Source organism: Pieris rapae, chromosome 24 (genome assembly GCF_905147795.1).
Source record: "Pieris rapae chromosome 24, ilPieRapa1.1, whole genome shotgun sequence".
Taxonomy (NCBI): domain Eukaryota; kingdom Metazoa; phylum Arthropoda; class Insecta; order Lepidoptera; family Pieridae; genus Pieris; species Pieris rapae.
In genome coordinates, this window is record NC_059532.1 from 2,853,858 (window position 1) to 2,873,485 (window position 19,628).

Sequence of the window (19,628 nt, forward strand, 5' to 3'; positions counted from 1 at the left end):
AATAAATAATTATTTTTCCGATTTAAGACCTGCTTATATTTTTTATTATTTAGCAGCTAGCTCCATCTCGTGACAATATTTTTACATACAGCGAAAAATGTAAAATATTTAACTGGGTGTCATAGCAATGAAAAACAACTATTTCTTAAAATAATACTTAACACGATTTACCATTTAAATGTGAAGTACTAACTTAATTGTGTTTGTAATAAATTTACAAACGTTTATACACACGACAATGTCAATGCTGAATTCGAATGTTTTTATTAGTTGTCAATAATCCCTTATCAACTGACAAAATGTCAATGTAAAATTTCCAAATTCCAATTACAATATTCCACTTGGCTGTATCATTTTTTAAATTAAAAATAATAATTAGCTTAGAAATAGTAACGTGTCAATTATAACTAAAAGTTAACATATCGATGCGTAAAATGGTAAAACATAGAAAGCTTAGCTCGCTAAGTAAACATAGTAGCACTATAGAAACAAGTGGATCCAGTAATTCAGAAAGTCAGCCGCGAACCCGATCATATAATTATGTATCCGTATGGAAAACAACGTTAGGTGTAATATGTTTATCAGTAGCCGTGTACATTGGTACCCTGGGGTACTTGGAAACTCGAGTTAACACTCCCTTTGACGGTGAAAAGGTAAGTCGTCGCGTATTCTTGGTGCCGGCATACAGACAGATATTTCCATGTTTCTATTTAATCATCTACGTGTTTTAATATAAGTGAGTTAGTTTCGCCGTCTAATTACATGGAATTGGAGTTGCCTTCCTTGGGATGGTCACATTTCTTAGTATGTTTCATTTAACATTTTTTGATTGTTACTCACCATTCTCTAATTTCCCTGTGTTCTACTTCGACCTGGATCAGAGAGTCAGTTTCAATAATTTTATTTTATTTATTTATTTTTATTTGCCACTACTTGTGACTTGTAGTTATCTTAATTTCAAACTTTGATAGCCACTATTTGTAAAGATATTATTAAACCAAAGTTAAATGGACACTTAAGAATAAAAAAATAATAAGAATTTGTTTCATCTGGTATTTGATAATTAATACAAAATTAAACAATTTAGGCAGTAAAAGAATCGGGATTAGATGTTCCTGATCGTTTTTGGGGAAGTTATAGACCGGGAGTGTATTTTGGTCTGAAGAGCCGTGAACCAAAATCACCTGTATTTGGTTTGATGTGGTATGAGTTGGCTACTGCTGTACATAAGGGTATAAGGTTAGTTAAAAATATTATTTGTAATAATTTGTTTTTTATAACTTTACTCTTTACTTGTATATTTTTATAGGTTGTAATGAAATTAATATGAATTGTTATCATTCATTAGAAATTTTACACTTTGAGACACCAACTACTAATTCTACAGTAGACTAATAAATACACTGGTTTAACTGTAAAAGGATAACACTTAAACAAACTTAAAATATTATTTAAATATATGTAATATATCTTTTACCTAAAAAAATCAAAACATACACTCAAAGTTACATAAGAAAAAATATTGTACTATTGGTTATGCTCTTACAAAAAGTTGGTATATCTGAAAACGCCTGAGTTAATGTACTTAAAATTTGTTGTAGTTTTTATAAACAAAATAATTATAAATCTATGTGGGCTATTTTAATTAGCTTTAAAACAACAAACAAACACAGCCATTTAAAAATTAATAGAGGCATACATATATAAATACTTATTAATAAGCCCTTAATCAATTTCAGACACTGGTGTGAACAAAATGATAACTTACCAAGTTATGGCTGGATAAGACATGACGGCTTCACCTTTGGGGAGCAAGTAATTTCTGATCCACCTCATAATATAGTGACTAGCTTTGTAAAAACACCAGGCGGAGAGCATGGCGGGCATTGGACTGCCAGAATTAATATTACATCTGTGGTAAGTTATCATTAAATACTTGTATGACCAACATCTTGGCCACTTTAGGTACGTCTTGAGAGTTGACACTGTATTTATAGAGTATCTTTTGTTGAGGTATTACTTACCTGGTTTTGTGATTTATATTAGGGGTGCAAAGCCATAGCTGGCAAGCCCAACAGCCAATTTTAGAAGGTGCCGATGGGAGAGTAATCTCTAATTTTAAATAATTGTACCTAATTTTAAATAAGATAATTTAAATAAAACTTTCTTCTAACTTCTACGCCCATGACTTGCGAACTGGAACAATGTAAAAAAAATCTTTTATTTTGGAACATAAGATCATCATGGTATCACTTATTTCACGTTATTAAATTCGAGCCTGTTGGCATCCCTACTCATCGCCAAAGAAGACAGAGGGTGTTGGCCGAGAGAAAAAGCTGGCGTAAAAAACTCTCGGTACTCATAAAAAAAAAAGAAATTAGCAAATTAATTAGAAGTAGCCTGCCCAGCACTAGTCACCTACTTTTATCAACTAGATAATTACTAACTTTATAGTAAGCCTTTTTACACAACTTTTCTTTAATACATTATAAAATAACAATTAATTTAATTTTTTTGATGTTCATTAGTGTACTTGTTTACCTATATGAATAAAGATATTTTGATATTTGGAAAGTACATTCTGGGAGTACATTGTCTTCACAAATAATTACTGAACTAAAGTATACAAATATTGTGAATTCTATTTTAAAAGAGTAAGTGTGGAGTTTCTTACCCATTCTACTACAATTAATTAATTTGGAAGGGGCAACTAGAATCATCTTTATATTTTACTAGCTGACCCAGCAAACGTTGTTTTGCCATGTTTTTGTGCCAAAAAATTAAAGTTTATAATTAACAAAAAAACATAAGGGATGATTGTAGAGGGGTGAAAATTTATGGTTGCATGTATTTTTGTATGGTGTATCGTAAAACAAAAAAACCAAAATTTTTTGTCATGTTGTTCGATTCTCAGACCTACCCAATACGCACACAAAATTTCATGAGAATCGGTCGAGTCGTTTCAGAGGAGTTCGGTTACTAACACCGTGACACAAGAATTTTGTATATAAGATTTTACATTCAAAAGTGCCATTTTAGGTAGTCTTATTGGAATTAATGTATTTTTTTTAAATAATGATTTCCAGTCTGTGTATATTTCAGAATAAATCCAACGATGCGTATGTGTTAATATGGTATGGGGCATTGGACGAGTCACAAGGATTAGGCCCGCAGTCACGAATATGGGGCGAAAAGGGTGCCATCGTCGGCTATACACCATCATTCGGCAATTTTAGAGTCCACTTAATACCACATCAAGGTAATTGATACAATTTTTTATCCATTGCTTGATGCTATGAACATTGTCGGTTGGAGTCTGCAACTCTTATCTGTGATGTGCGTTTGAATTGGTTGTGCTCCAATGGAATTTACATCTTGTTATGTAATTTTGAAGTGAAACTTCTTTATTATGTTAAAATTTTTATGAAGCGTCACGAAGATGTGCAGCGTTTTTGTCGAAGAAAGGGAGAGAGCGATTGGGACCGATTGAGAGGGAGTGAGAAAGGGAGATTGAGACAAATACACGCTATTGGTTGATGTATTCGTTTAGTATTATATTAGAACTTAGATGGCAATTCTATCGCATAACCCCTTGTTCAGTTTTTTATTTATTTATATTATCACTAGCTGACCCGGCAAACGTTGTTTTGCCATGTTTTTGTGCCAAAAAATTAAAGTTTATAATTAACAAAAAAACATAAGGGATGATTGTAGAGGGGTGAAAATTTAGGGTTGCATGTATTTTTGTATGGTGTATCGTAAAAATATAAAAACGAAAAAGTCTAAAAAATAAATAAAAAAATTTAGGGGTGGACCACCCTTAACATTAAGGGGGATGAAAAATAGATGTTGTTCGATTCTCAGACCTACCCAATACGCACACAAAATTTCATGAGAATCGGTCGAGCCGTTTCGGATGAGTTCGGTTACTAACCCCGTGACACAAGAATTTTATATATTAGATTAGCACATATACAGTCTGTAAACAGTGACTATAGATATATAAATACGTGGAATGATCATTTACTGGGGCTTTTACCTTACTAGTAATGTACAAAGAGGTTTCACTTATGACATGTGTACTATGTACACACGCACTTTAAAAAAAAATTAATTTTTTTATCTGGAGACAATTACCACGAAAATTTGTCCAGCCGTTCCCACGTAAACTTGGTCCCACTAAAATATAAGTGCTCCTACTTCACCATGCCTCCTGCTGATGGAGCATAAATCAATGTTTTTAATTAATTTTATTATTATTAATTACTTAAGATGTCATGTGGAACATGTTATGAACAAAAAATCTTGACGATTAAAAAGAGTGGCGGAGAGTTTTTTGCCAGTTCTTTTCCGTTCTAAGCCCTTGATTTGAGAACTGGCAGTAAATCTAAAATTAGATGCATTTTATTTCTGTTTTTGACGTTTATAGTAGAGATAGTTTGCCAGTTCTTTTCTTCCGTGCTACGATCTTGATTTGAGAACTGGCAGTAAATCTAAAATTAGATGCATTTTATTTCTGTTTTTGACATTTATAGTAGAGATAGTTTGCCAGTTCTTTTCTTCCGTGCTACGATCTTGATTTGAGAACTGGCAGTAAATGCATTTCATTTCTGTTTTTGACGTTTATAGTAGAGATAGTTTGCCAGTTCTTTTCTTCCGTGCTACGATCTTGATTTGAGAACTGGCAGTAAATCCATTTCATTTCTGTTTTTGACGTTCATAAATAAATGATTTTGTTTTTTTTATTAAACTAATGTCAAAATTCCAGGAAAACTCCTCCACACATCATTTACTGATGCCTATTCACCAGGGCTGCATCTCTTAAAGGAGAAATATTATTCCCTATTGAAGGTGGAGAAACATCCATTTGGCCGTTTAGCTGTTCTAGGGCCTGATGATGAGCTTAATTCTAAGGTACAGTTCTTTCTATCAAATATTTTGTATTTTTTCTAATAAATATATATAAATCTCCTGTCACGATGTTTGTCCGCGATGGAATCCTAAACTACTTAACCGATTTTTAATTAAATTGACACACCGTGAACTGTCTGAACTTAAGAGATAGGAAAGCTTAGATCTTTAATTATAGTCGCAATTTTATTTTATTGCAAATTATTTGTTTATTATTTGATACAATTCTAACAGATGGCGCTGTGTTAAAAGTACCAACGTTTCACATAACTTCTCCTACGGTTTCCCTTGATTAATTTACTACTATGTAATATAACAAAAACCTTAGCCACAGCAACGCTTGGCCGTGTCTGCTTGTAAATATATAAATTTAAAGTCTCTTTATACGTAATACATATTATATTAATATTTGTACGTAAATGTATTTTTTAATACAGTTGCTCAAAAAGTGGCATATTGCAGGGAGGTATAGCGTTCGGAAAGCGGGCTATTACACACTCGTGCTTTTTCTTTGCCATTCCCGCACTCGTGCGTTTTCTTTGCAAACTGTCGAAACAATGTGTATTAAAAAGAAAAAACCAACCACGAAGGTTTTATTCAAAAGATCCATAGAAGTTTTTATGATATATGATTTCTAAATATTATAATAATTGGATTCAATAAGTTCGGTTAGGTTTCTTTTCATTTCATATCAATTAAAAAAATATTAAAAAGAAAAAACTAACCATGAAGTTTTTACTAAAAAAAATCACAGAAATTTTTATGATTCATGTAAATATTTTAAAAAGAAGCTATTATTTGTTTCAATATCAGATTTAATGATTGGACTCAATGAGTTAGATTTGGTTTTCTTTCAATAAAAATAGTCTACTGAAGAATTGGCTGTATGGGCCAAGTTCCCTTTGCCTACCCAGAATGGGTGAAGAAAAGAAAAAACAAGCTTTGCTCATATTCTTGCGGTTGGCGCCATTTTCCAAAAATGTTCTTTCGAGTTGAGTTATTTTTTGCACAAAATGAGTAATTTCGACGATATTTGAATGAATACCACCCGAACGCAGTATAATTGCATAAAATGCTTCGGAGAACAATTTACCGGAAACATATAAGTCGCTACATATCTACGTGCAACGAATTTATTCCCTAGAGAGAATAGAAAAAAAGCAAATAGTTTACTTAAATTGCTTAATTTTTTCGCAACTGTATTAAAAATAGTCGTTCAGTACACGTGCGGAACCGTCATTGCAACTTGTTCCGACTGTCAACCCTCACCTTCGGCTGCGCCTCGGCTCGGGTAGACATTCGTCGAAACTCGTTGCAATGACAGGCTTTCCGCACTTGTAATGAAATATACTATATTTATTGAATTTATTTTGGTGCGTTAAGGAAAAATTATAAGAGTAAATTTTAATGATGCGCATGCGCACCGTTACAAAAAGACTACCTGAAGTTAGCTACAGTCAACATTTTAGTGTTTTTGTGATATTTATATGAACTTATTGAACCAGAGATGCGTTATAACTAATTTTCAATGTATTAAATACGTTTTTTTTCTACAAACGTAATTTTTTTTAAAGATGTTCTTTAATTTTGTTACACACATGTTTTTTTTATTTAAAAGTCCCATACTCACGTGTATGCTTAAAATGGCCGTTCGAGTATTATGTAATGCAAATTTACTGCAGTTTATCCCCCTTCTTAGATTACTCTTGACGTAATCACCAAATAAGAATATTTAAGAAAAATAGTGGCCTTGATATATTTTTGATATATATATTGATAAATATATATAATTTTCTTTCTATGTACATGTGGCTTCACTAAGACATCATGGAACATTACGAGATAGTAATGTTAAACGCTAGATAACCTAACTAGAAGAAAATATGACTTCATAAATTGTACACACACATTAAAGTATACTGAAAAAGTATTTATGTTAATTGGGAATTTGGCCATGTCGAAAAACCTCGAAGTTACACTTAAAAAAAAACTTCAACTAAAAGACATGTTGAAATATGATTTCATACATTGGAAGATCTATTTTAGCGCTCACAAACAAAGTTCTAGAACTCATATTATAAATGTTAGATTTTAGATGTTTTTAACAATTCTTTAGTTTTCTTTTAAGTAGTAGATATTAATAAATTCTTAGTATTATTTGTTGCTTTTTTTTTAATTTTGCAGTTTTTAATTTTATTCTTTTGTTTTTCTTTTAATTGACACTTGCTCTTTTAATGCTTGTTTTCTGTTTTTTATTTAATCTGTGTAATCTGTTTTGGCTTTGTGTTTTGTATAATATGTGTTAAGTAGCTATTGGATTACTTATTATTAAATAAATAAATAACATCGACCAAAATTTTGTACAATTTTGTAATTTTGTTTTTATTGTGAGTTTAGCCATGTCTGTAATAAATAAATAAATAAATAAATAAACTATTTTCAGAATAAAGATGTGAACTTCGTGCCAGTACAAATGCTGGTTGAAACACCATTTGTGGTGGACGTTGTGTATACCACAGAGGATCTATCAGGACCACCTCTGAAAGGAGAGGAGTACACCAAGGTGTTGGAACAGAAGAAGATGTCTTTTGATGCACGATTCGAAGAAGAGTTTCAATTGAAAGACAAAGGGTAATTTTTTAAACTGGATTTTAGATATCCAAAAATGTGTGATTTATCTGTATGAACGGATTTTAATGAAATTTTAATCGTCTTGAATTATCTAGAATTGACTTTCAGTTTAGGAGAAATTTGTGAACCAACAAATACAACATATACATATGCTTACGAAATTTAACACACTAAAATATTGTCCAATACTCTACAGAAAATCTGTTTTTAATTCGTTAAAAATTATTTATTTATTAATTTATTCAGCTTATATTTATCGCATACAATAAATAAAAAAATGAAATGAAATTATAAAATGTAATAAGATAACATAGTGATGTTTCTATATGTTGAAGAAAGTAACAGAGAAAGTATAAGCTTGTTAGATTACTATACATATATATCGCAGCTAACTAGTTTAATAACCCATTTAACTAACAGCCTTTTAACTAAACAGCGCTGTTTAACTAGTGGCCTTAAAGACATTCAGCCGACATAAAAAGTATATCATTAAAAATTAAATTGCTCGAGTAAGTCACAGCTGAATTCACATTATTATTGTCATACTCTTCCATTGTACTTGTTTTTTTAAACTTTGGCCTTAACCGACAAAGAAGTTAAAGTTAAAGTTGTGGTTTACCGACGCCATATAGAAAGTTTGAAGAGTTTGAGAGTGGCAGAAAGTGGAATTAAATTTAAATTAACAGTCAAATGGCTAAGCAATTAATCGATCCAAGTAATTTGACTAGCTGATTAATCAACTGGCTGAATATCTTTCAGGCCGCTAGTCAAACGGTGAGGTTTAATCAAAAGGCTGTTAATTAAACGGCTTATTAAGCTTAGAAAAAAGGTAGGTAAATATTATTGAAGTGAAACTTTACACTTGACTTGGGGAGTAAGCTGGCGAACGCGTGACGTAAGCGTTACGAAAAGTGTGATCGGGCAAGGCGAACGAAAGTTTAGTGGGGGATATAAGCAAGAGACAGCAGTGCGCGCGCATATTTTCTTTCTCTCTTTTCTCATACATACATACATCCAACTGCACCATTTGCCAGTCCATCATTTTCGAAAATATATGTATTGTCTCCATTTTACAATCAAAAATATTAATTTACCAATGAAAACATGAAATAAATTTAAATATTTGTAGAAAATTAATATATATATACACACACACACACACATATATATATACATACAGATGGAGCGAAAGAAGTTTCACTTATGTCATAAGCATATACATTCTTATATTTTTTTTCAGTTATTCCGATGAAGATATAGCAATTGCAAAGGCCGCCATGTCTAACATGATTGGTGGTATTGGTTATTTCGATGGTACTAGCAGAGTTCAGTCACAATACACACGCGAACCAGTGCCTTATTGGAAGGCGGCCTTGTATACCGGAGTACCGAGTAGGTGAGAACTCCTTATTGATTATGGGAGCCTGGTACTTTTTGTGTTTGAAGAATTTATTTATTTGTTGTTTTTAAATAGGATGTGTGTGTGTGTGTGTGTGTGTGTGTGTGTGTGTAGACCTTTTAATGGATAATTTATGTGTCTGTGTTATCTCATGACACTGACACACAGAACGAATTTAAGAAGAACTAACTTAAAAGAAATCCAACTGAAGAAGTATTTTCGAGCCAATTCGACTTATTGTTAGAAGAATGCTAAAAAAGGCCGGCGCCACAATCGCGAACCCTCTGGCGTTGAATTTCCGGTATCATTTAACATCAGATGATCCTCCTGCCTGTTCTAATCCCACTGAAGTATTTTCAAACCAATTCAACTTATTGTTCTTCAAGACAAGAATGTACCAATCCTTAAAAAGGCCGGCGACATACTTATGAGCCATCTGGCGTTGAGTGGCCGTTATCACTTAACATCTAGTGAGCCTCCTACCCCCTGTTTTATAAAAAAAAAAACAACGTTCTAAGTACAGTAGGTGTATAAAAGTATTTTGTAACAAAATACACAGCTTCTTATACATTATGAGAGCCTGGTACTTTTTAACAGTATTCTACTTTAAAACATGTCTCTCTCTCTCTACTTCAGGTCATTCTTCCCTCGAGGTTTCCTTTGGGATGAAGGTTTCCACGGTCTACTTGTAGGTCGCTGGTCTCCGGATATTCAGATGGACATTGCTGCTCATTGGTTGGATCTTATCAATGTCGAGGGCTGGATTCCTCGGGAGCAGATATTGGGTGAGTCCCATAATTTTCGATCGAAAAAATATTATATGAAACATTTCTGGAATTTTTTAAATTTAATATAGTTTTTATTTTAATTTATCTAGGCATTACCTATTTAAAGATAATTAAAATATTCTAATTAAAATTATATGCGTTTTTGTTTATGTAATATTTACAATGTACATTGCTTGCAAAACATTTCACTAATAAACAACTCAAAGATGTCTTTAGTCTATGGAAATTATTTTGTGCAATATTCTCCTATTATTATTTTATTTATATTCGTTTACTTAATTTTACATTCCATTAGGCAGTGTTGGCCTAGTGGCTTCAGCGTGCGACTCTCATACCTGAGGTCGTAGGTTCGATCCCCGGCTGTGCACCTCCACTTTCTTTCTATGTGCGCATTTAACATTTGCTCGAACAGTGAAGGAAAATATCGTGAGGAAACCGACATGTCTTAGACCTAGTGAGACCTAATGAGAGTCTGAGACCTTAGTACTTGCCTAATAAATTTAAAAATGATCATGAAACAGATTCAGAAATCTGAGGCCAAGACCTAAAGAGGTTGTAGCGCCACTGATATATTACAAAATCTGAAATATTTTTACGTATTTTTTTTGTTATATCAGCATCTAAAGCATACATACACCACGTTTACAAAACAAATTACACACCATCGTCGTAAAAACAGCAAATATTTTAAATACAATAAGAACAAAGTCTTGTCAAAGAAAGGGAGAGAGTGATTGAGACGGATTGAGAGAGAGTGAGAAAGGGAGATCCATAATTTTTATAACAATTAATATTCCAGGAGCGGAATCATTGGCCCGAGTGCCTAAAGAGTTCGTAGTGCAAAGTAACGCAGCGGCCAACCCGCCCATGTTACTGATACAGATCGCAAACATGGTCCAACGTCGGCCAAATCTCTTCCAAAATGATTCCAAGCATCGGCGAATGTTGGAAAGAATGTTTCCGAGACTGCAGGTGAGTGAAGATTATTATAATGGTCCTTTATAGCTAATATTTCCCTAACATTCATTATAGAATCGACTCTTTATCTGTTATGGGAGCCTGGTACTTTTTGAGAAAGTCTTTTAATTTTTCCAGAAATTCGGAAATTGATTCCAAAGTTTTGGAATCTTTTGGGCCATTGAGGTGGTGTGAAGGGTTTGGGGTGGATTTACTAATAAATATGAAAAAAAAATTGGATGAATTGGCGGGAAAAACTAGATGAATGTTGCTAGAGAAATGGAAAAATATGGATGAGGCTTTTTTTTTAACTAGACGACTAAAAAATAAATCTAATTTATTAATTTTTAATTTATACTAACTTAACTAATACTAATTAAGCAATGTAAACTAATAAAGCTAAAAAAACTTTCAGACGTGGTACAACTGGTTCCTAAATAGTCAAAAAGGCATCGAACCCACGTCCTACAGATGGAGGGGAAGGGAGGATGACGGGATTCAGCTGAACCCCAAAACATTGTCTTCAGGTCTTGATGACTATCCAAGGTCAGCACCAAACCTCATACCAATTATGTCTTTGAATTAAAAACTTCTTTAGCGGCGTACACTTTTGGAATTTTGGAATTTTGGAATGGGTAAAAAATGTTAGAATAGGCTCATAAACTACTGGACCGATTTTGAAAAATTCTTTCACCATTCGAAAGCCACATTATCCACGAGTAGTATAGGCTATATTTAATTTTGAACAAAAATAGGGTTCTGTAAGATATTAGGGTTTTTCGGACACAAGGTGTAAAAAATCAACCAAAAAAGTTAATTATTTTGCATACCCTGCTATACTACGGACGCGGAGCACGAAGAATTTCGTACAATGACCTTTGGGCCTACTGCCAGTGGTTAAAAACATTTTTTTTTTAAAGTACGAATATTAAAAACGGTAGTTTAGAATTTGAGTTAGCTTTGTAAATAAGATCATCGACTTAATATAGGTAAGTACCCAAGGATAGCTTTTTACCCGATAACCCGACCCTAAAATGAGACATTTTGTGTTTCTTACGCGGAGACACAAACTCCTTGAAAGTACGGGACGTAGACGGGGTTGGTTCCATTTAAACTTCTTACCGTTATAATTAATAATAACCGCAAATAAATTCAACGACCAAACACACAAACACCACGCACAACAAACTTAACCTCAAAAACGAAACTACTCACAAGCGAATCCCAGCACGGAATGATGATTTTATTTCAGCGTTAAAAAAGGAATTACTACTTATAACAAAACAAACAAATGGTTATGACTAAAAGGTTTACAATCTCTGAATACGGCGGTCACTGCATCTGTGTGAGCGCAACGGCAATATTATGTTTATGCGCGAGCGACAAAGACATAAGATGAGGGGTCATTCTACGAAATTCTTCGTGCTCCGCGTCCGTAGTATACTAAATATTAAAGATAAAAACCATAAAATGTTCTAAGTAATTGTTTCCAAACCAATTCGACTTAGGATCCTTCAAGAAAAGAGCGAACCAATTCTTAAAGGGCCGGCAGTGCGCGAGCCTTCTGGTAGCGTCAGTGTCCATGGGCGTTGTCACTAAACATCAGGTGACCGTCTGCCTTCTGTAACATAAGAAAAAGAAAAAATGAATTTAGTATGGAGAGTGTAGAACGCCGTGCGGCGATTGCTTTACAGTGGGTCTCGGCTGCAACATCCGGTTTGTCTATGGCTAGAGTATGACGTAATAATCCTGTGCCACATTCAATAGATAATAATTTGGCTTAAATTAATTTTTCAGAGCCTCCCATCCCTCGGAAATCGAGAGGCACGTCGATCTACGTTGTTGGATATTTGCCGCAGCTGACGCCATGACAGTTATCGCTTTTGCTCTCCAAAGGGATACTTCTAAGTAAGTGAAATGATATATCAACACATGAAGGGTTGATTGAGGATTGTTGATTGGAGTCGATGTCGCAGTACTTGAATCAGAGACTTAATTAAATCTCTAGACAGTTAATTAAAGATCGATATTCAATCAAGTCGCTAAACTTCCGTCACTGAAAACATCGTAAATTTTAATGTAAATATTGATTTAATTTTTCTATGCGGGAAATTTCAAATAAAGAACGCTTCAAAGTTTAAATTTGGAACATGGAGATTTTGAACTTACGCTAATAGAGTTCTTAAAATAATTAATGACATTATGTGACCATGATTAATGATAAAGTTAATGACTATGTCAATAATGATTGAGATATTTTGTCATTACAGATTTGAAGCGATTCGTGAACAACTCGGCGATGAGAAATTATTAAATAAGTTGCATTGGGCGTCTCATTCGAATTCATACGCCGATTATGGTAAGTTTTATCAATAAGGGGGTAGGGGGGGGGGGGTATTTTGGGGGGGAAGAGACAGGAGGAAGAAAATCTCCTTTTTTCCGTGGGTTTTTCACAACTAAGTTTGTCCTAGTAGGATGCGGTAATAGCGGAGCCTAGTCCATCTATAGAAGGCTCAGTTGATGTTAAGTGATACCGCCGCTCATGAAGACATTACCGAGAGACTCGCAAGTGCGTTGCCGGCCCTTTTTTTACCAAATGGGAGGCAAAACGGGCAAGTGGCTCATCTGATGGTGACACCGCCGCTCATACAGACACATTACCGAAAGACTCGCAAGTGCGTTGCCGGCCTTTTTTTACAGAACGGAGGGCACACGTACTGGAAACTCATCTAATGTTAAGTGACACCGCCGCTCATTGATACACATTACCGAAAGACTCGCAAGTGCGTTGCCGGCCCTTTTTCATAGATCAAGGAGCAGACGGGCTGAAGGGTCCTTCAATAAGTGATATGAGAGGACTTTTACAATTCTAGAAGCCGCATGTGTGTTGCCAAGAATTGGTACGCTTCTTGAAGGCTCCTTCTGTTGAATGGATTCGGAAATACTCCAACGGACAGCTGGTTCCACATAGGCCGCACCAAAAAGTCGTTTAAAATTGTCCAGTTGTGAAACATCAAGGTGATAATGAATAATCCAAGTTACAGACCAGAATTATTTCGGGTCTAAGACCTTTGGAAGCCAGACGTTTGATCTGGTTTCCCTCTTCTCCATGAGAATTGTCTGACATATAGTATGGGTTATTATAGAAACCTCTGTTTCTTCTCTTTCCTCATTTCAATCGTCTTTCAGGTTTGCATACAGACGGTGTGAAGTTAGTTCGTCAGGCGTCTAAAACTCCTGGGGAAGGGTTGAAGGTGGTTCGCTCCGTCACAAGTCCACCTCAGCCAAGGCTGGTTGCATCGGCTTTTGGTGAGTTCGTTCGTTCATTCGTTCGTTCGTTCGTTCGTTCATTCGAGTCGGCTATGCGCAGGAGTTGACCGCGAGTCTCTAATACAGACTCTCTTATACAGTTGTTTTTATTTATTTAATTATAAGTAATCTAACAGCTACTTAATACATATTATTGAAAATACATATACAATACACAAAGCCAAAACAGATTACACAGATTAAATAAAATAAAGTGAAACTTTTTGGTCTGTGTGGCGCATGGCGCGTGACGGTCGGCCGTGGAGTGGGGATAGTGAAAGGCGCTCGTCATAGCAGCCAAGGCCAATATGGCGGCGCACATTCGCAGCAGCTGACCGTGTAGTGTATACACTATTATTCTTTTGTGCCAGTGCTCCACGCTATTTTAATATGTGTATATAATCGAAATAATTGTTAAGTATTTCGAACATGTATGTCGAACTCTCTAAGACACAGAATTCAATAAAAATATTAGTTGGAGACTTAGTCTACTTTTATTAGTCCCATTATCATTCCAATTTTCCAAATATAAAATTAAGATTGATAAAGCGATTTAATACTCTTAATTGAATATTATTCCATATTAGTTAAATGTCTATAATGTGAAAAAAAGTTTCACTTTTACCGTGCTTTCATAAAACCACACATTTTTTTTAAATTCCAGGTTATATATCACTGTTCCCAATGCTACTGAAAGTGCTGAGTCCAAAAAGCGATAATTTGGGGAAAATCCTTGCAGTTTTGGACAAGCCAAGTTTATTGTGGTCACCTTATGGCCTAAGGTATGTGTAGGTTAGATATTTCTTAATTTTGTGTAGATTTTTTTTTATATTATGCGGACTCTTATTTGGTGCGTTTTATCTTGGGTCACTCTCACTCACTCTCTTACACTCACTCTCACTCTTTCAAAAAACTCCATCTTAAATAATTATGTCGTTTATAAAAGAATACATATGCTTCTAATTTTAAATTTAATACCAAAGTTCTTAAATCAAGAGCTTAAAATGGAAGAGAAGAACTGGCAATAAACTCCGCCAAGTTTTTGTTTGACAACATGTTTGTAAGGTACTGCAACCACTACCACATGACATCATCAGTAATTAATAATAATAAAATAAATTAAAAACAAGGATTTGTCTCAAAATGTCAAAGATGCTCTATCAGCAGGAGGCATGGTGGAATAGGAGCACTAACATTCTCATGGTAACAAAGCCCAAACACAGTCGAAATAACTAACATCACCGCCTACACGAATTCAACTTCGACCACTCACCCCAAATAGCCTTTGAAGTGTATGACGCATGCCCATCGGCATATTTTTTTTTTTAATTTTATTTCTACGGGTCAAACGGGCAGGAGGCTCACCTGATGTTAAGTGATACCACCCATGGACACTCTCAATGCTAGAGCACTCGCAAGTGCGTTGGCGGCCTTTTAAGAATTGGTACGCTCTTTTCTTGAAGGACCCTAAGTCGAATTGGTTCGGAAATACTTTAGTGGGCAGCTGGTTCCACAAATATCTTCTGTTTAGAGATGCTAGCAGATAAGCGTAGTAGTGCGTTGCTACGTATACGTATAATTTGTAACGTACTAATAATTCCTTCTCTTCTTCTTCACAAATTATATTATTTAAGTATACTAAAATCTAACCAAGCTAGCTAATAATAAAATAAAATAATGTAATAGTAAATATTATCTAGTAGTAAATATGATATATATAGTAGCAAATATTATATAAGTAGTATATTAATAACAGTAAAAAAAATAGTTATAGGTAAATAATATAGAAAATAAATAAAAATAAGATGGTATTAATTTTAATTAGATAAGTAAGCGTTTGGAGATGGGCCAATGTAAAAAGTTATATTTGTAGGAAATAAAAAGGCTTTTTTATTTTATTTTTATTTTAATAATTCCTTCACTATCAGGTCTCTATCAAAATCCGCTCCATTGTACATGAAACGTAACACAGAACACGATCCCCCATACTGGAGAGGTCAAGTTTGGGTCAATATTAATTATTTGGCCTTGTCCGCCCTGAAGCATTATGCAAGCGTGGAAGGGCCACACGCCAGTAGAGCGAGAGAGCTTCATACGAAACTGAAGGCGAATGTCGTTGGTAAGTTAGTGTTACAACCCTTACGATTAGATTTACAGAAATCTATAATATATATACATATATTTTGTGTGCATATTGGGTATGTCTGAGAATCGGACAACATCTATTTTTAATCCCTCTAAATGTTTAGGGTAGTCCACCCCTAAAGACGTGATTATTTTTTATTTTTTTATCAACTGCAACAGCATTAAAAAATACATACAACCCTAAATTTTCAACCCTCTATGATGAACCCCTATTTTTTATTATAAATGGCATGGCAAAACGACGTGTGCCGGGTCAGCTACTATATATATACAATGAAACAGTATAAATAATAATTTGAATTTGATTCAAGCAATTACATCATATCATCATGTTTTATTTCTGCCAAATAATGTCTATCGTACGAATGACCTAAGCATTAGCCAGTTTATTAAATGTTGTAATAAACGCTACGGCTGAATATCTTTGAGGCCGTTATTTAAACGGCGCCGTTTAGTTAAAAGGCTGGCCTCTTAATTCAACGGCTAACTAACCTAGTTGGCTCCGGCATTGTAATATATCCAAATCATTTGCCTAGCTGTTTGATCAATTGACTGTACATCTTTCAGGCCGCTAATTAAACGGCTGGGCTGTTAATTGAAGAGCTAACTAACCTAGTTGGCTACGGCATTGTGATGTATCCAAATCATTTGTCTAGCTGTTTGATCAACTGACTGAACATCTTTCAGGCCATTAATTAAACGGCTAGGTTGTTAATTCAACGGCTAACTAAGTGACATACATAGCTAAATAATCACTAAAACATACACGAAAATACAACAAAATTGAATTTTCCAGGTAACATAATATCGCAATACAAAAAGACGGGATACTTCTGGGAGCAGTATTCGGACCAAGATGGCCGCGGTTCCGGATGCAAACCCTTCACCGGATGGACGGCACTCTTCGTTTTAATGATGGCTGATGATTATTAATGTCCAGACCTGGGCAAAGGTGAATTTTACTTCAACTGAGAGCTGCTCATAGAATATTTGCTTTGTATAGTGTATTTAACATATTGAATGCGTAAACAATGGATACAAAGTAATAGACGAAAACCAAAAATTTTGATAAAGTAAATATGAATGTTTGAAAATGTGTATGAATGTATATTATTATTTTTATTAAAAAACATTCTTCGGATCCTCGGATCCGAGAACTACGAATGATTTAAAAAAATAAACGAGAGTTTCGCACGGATCCGAGTGGGCGGCACCGCTACTATGACCCCGCTCCACTCGGATCCGAGATAAGAGCACTTAATGTGTTAAAACAAAAGTGGCTCTAACTTTTTTGGTTAGCTGAGCCTCAGATCTCTGAATCTGTTTCATGATTTGTCAATCCAATAGGCAAGTAGGTGATCGGCCACCTGTGCCTGACACAGGCGTGAAATTTCTGGGTTCCTGCAAGCGGGTTACCTCACGATGTTTTCTAGGTTTATAGAAATGTAAAAATACAGAAAATTCCGATAAAATTTGCGAAGTAGCGAGCTGTGAAGGTCTATAGAGATAAGAACCAATTCTTTAAGAGATCTCCCCAAAGGCCGTAAACGCACCCGCTAATATGTGTTCATAATTAGTTTATGGCCATCTTTCCGAATTCTGCACAACACAATAAACACTACTTATCCAAAATGATCAATTTGAAAAATTGTTTAGAGACTTTCTGATACCTAATCCGCATTATAAAAGTCAAAAATCAAAAATCATTTAGTCATTGGGTAACACAATATGTATACATATAAATAAAAAAATTAATATACATTAAATGCTTCTAATTTTACATTTATTGCCAGTTATAAAAAAATAAAATATGTATTTTTTACTTATTATTTTATTTATCATGGCATTTTATCTTATATATGACAACACTGTTATTCAGTTTAATATAAATTTAAATTTAATTAATTCAGTTTAAATTCATTAAATTTAAATTTAATTAATTCAGTTTAAATTCATTAAATTTAAATTTAATTAATTAAGTTTAAATTAAATTTTACATAAATTTAAATGTATGTACATTACGCATTAGAATCCTTTAAGCATTTATTAGACTAAGGTTCAAAGTAATTAGATGGCGCTAGTTGTAGTAGTAATTGTATAGGTAAGTACATAATATAAAGGATAGTAAATTTGATTTCGGTAAATGTGGCGCCATCTTGTGACAGCAAAGTTAAATTGCGGGTAGGATTCAGAAATAAGAGGCGCAATTGGCTCATATATGAAAGTCCAATACACAACTACTTGTAGATTTGAAGTAGAAACTTTCGTAGAAGAAGGGTAGACTTATAAAAGGCCTACCGTCATTTTGTTTATCCATCTGTTATGCCTAAATGGGTTTGATATTGAATGAGTGTGTACTCACACAACGTTGTTTCAGTTTTGTATTTTCCAAATATTGTTTTTTCATAAATTTTATAAAGATCACTTAATTGTACAGTATTTTTAGTTGTAATTTCGACATAATTGATCAAAATAAATATAAATAAAAACAGTAATATACGCTTCTTATTTTCGTATGACTATTTAAAAAAGTCTGGGCAAACTGTGCGAAAACATCGTTTTATAGTAGAAGTAATTAATCATGTAGAATTTAATATTAAAAATTTCTTTGTTTGCCGGTTGTTTGTCTGCTTTTTGTATTGTCGGTAAAAACGTGAATTGATTACCTTAATCAATCCATAGATGGCGCTGCTTTTCATAGACCAATTAATGTTTCCAATATCATTGTTTGCCACTTGTATTGTCGGTAAAAAAAGTCTAAAGTCACACGATGCTGTAACTGTGCGATGCGGCGCCGCACCGCAATTATTCGAGCTATAGGGTGCCATACGGGCGTTGCGGTGTGGCAGTATATTTTACCCCTCCCGCTTCGTCTTGCAGGTGACATGTCCGGCCCGCTTGCGGTGCGACGCCGCGCGGTCGTGCAATGCGTCACGTGACATGGTATAGTAATTTGTAAGTAGGATGATGTTGCGGCACCGCTTCGGCGCCGCATCGTGTGGCCGCGCTCTAATACATAGGACAATAGATTTTTGTAGGAAAGCTTTTAAAAGAAGAGATCGAACTTACGGTCATACTTACATGAAAGAAAAGAAGTTGCAGTAATCCCTACTAGGATCCCCTTTAAATTTAGCTTAGTTTTTTTTAAATTTATTTTGAAAATTTACTTTTTCGTAGTAATTTCTTCCATAAAACCTATAATTTAAGTTTATTAAATGAACGATTAAATTTGTATATTAAAAAAATTGTTTGCATAGAAATAGCATTAATAAACATTTAGAAAGGCTGTCATTCGTAATTCAAAACTTAAAATGGTTTTAACTATGATCAAGAAGGTATATGCAACCTTTCTTTATGTATTTGTAAATAATTTGTTATATAAAAGTTGTAATGTTATCATTGTTTTTTATTGTCTATGTTCAGTAAGTAGTTTTAGCTGTGGTCTGAGTACTGTTGAAAATTTTGTAATAAAAAAATTGACACAACTG

The 19,628-nt window shown here is 34.1% G+C and overlaps 1 protein-coding gene across 2 annotated transcripts; it reads left to right on the top strand.

Moving 5' to 3' along the window:
* Positions 1-300: 300 nt before the first annotated feature.
* LOC110996650 (mannosyl-oligosaccharide glucosidase) lies at positions 301-19,238 on the top strand. Of its 2 annotated transcripts, XM_045633670.1 has the most exons (17): positions 301-653; positions 1,088-1,239; positions 1,740-1,917; positions 3,103-3,259; positions 4,769-4,914; positions 7,355-7,542; positions 8,783-8,938; positions 9,578-9,726; positions 10,529-10,701; positions 11,102-11,232; positions 12,484-12,594; positions 12,957-13,045; positions 13,876-13,995; positions 14,660-14,777; positions 15,924-16,114; positions 16,937-17,092; positions 19,021-19,238. In XM_045633670.1, the coding sequence occupies exons 1-16, from the start codon at positions 426-428 to the stop codon at positions 17,071-17,073; spliced, it is 2,424 nt and encodes an 807-aa protein (XP_045489626.1). In that variant the 5' UTR covers positions 301-425; the 3' UTR covers positions 17,074-17,092; positions 19,021-19,238. The 2 variants fall into 2 exon arrangements, with proteins under 2 accessions (XP_045489626.1, XP_022120123.2); XM_022264431.2 differs by lacking the exon at positions 19,021-19,238 and having other exon boundaries at positions 302-653; positions 16,937-17,817.
* The last annotated feature ends 390 nt before the right edge of the window (positions 19,239-19,628 follow it).

What these genes read in the sequence shown, in the direction of transcription:
- LOC110996650 (XM_045633670.1), top strand. Translation starts at nt 426, where the DNA reads ATGCGTAAAATGGTAAAACATAGAAAGCTTAGCTCGCTAAGTAAACAT. An exon ending in TCCTCGGGAGCAGATATTGG is followed by an intron (nt 9,727 to 10,528) that starts GTGAGTCCCATA and finishes TTAATATTCCAG; the next exon opens with GAGCGGAATCATTGGCCCGA. An exon ending in GGTCTTGATGACTATCCAAG is followed by an intron (nt 11,233 to 12,483) that starts GTCAGCACCAAA and finishes TTAATTTTTCAG; the next exon opens with AGCCTCCCATCCCTCGGAAA.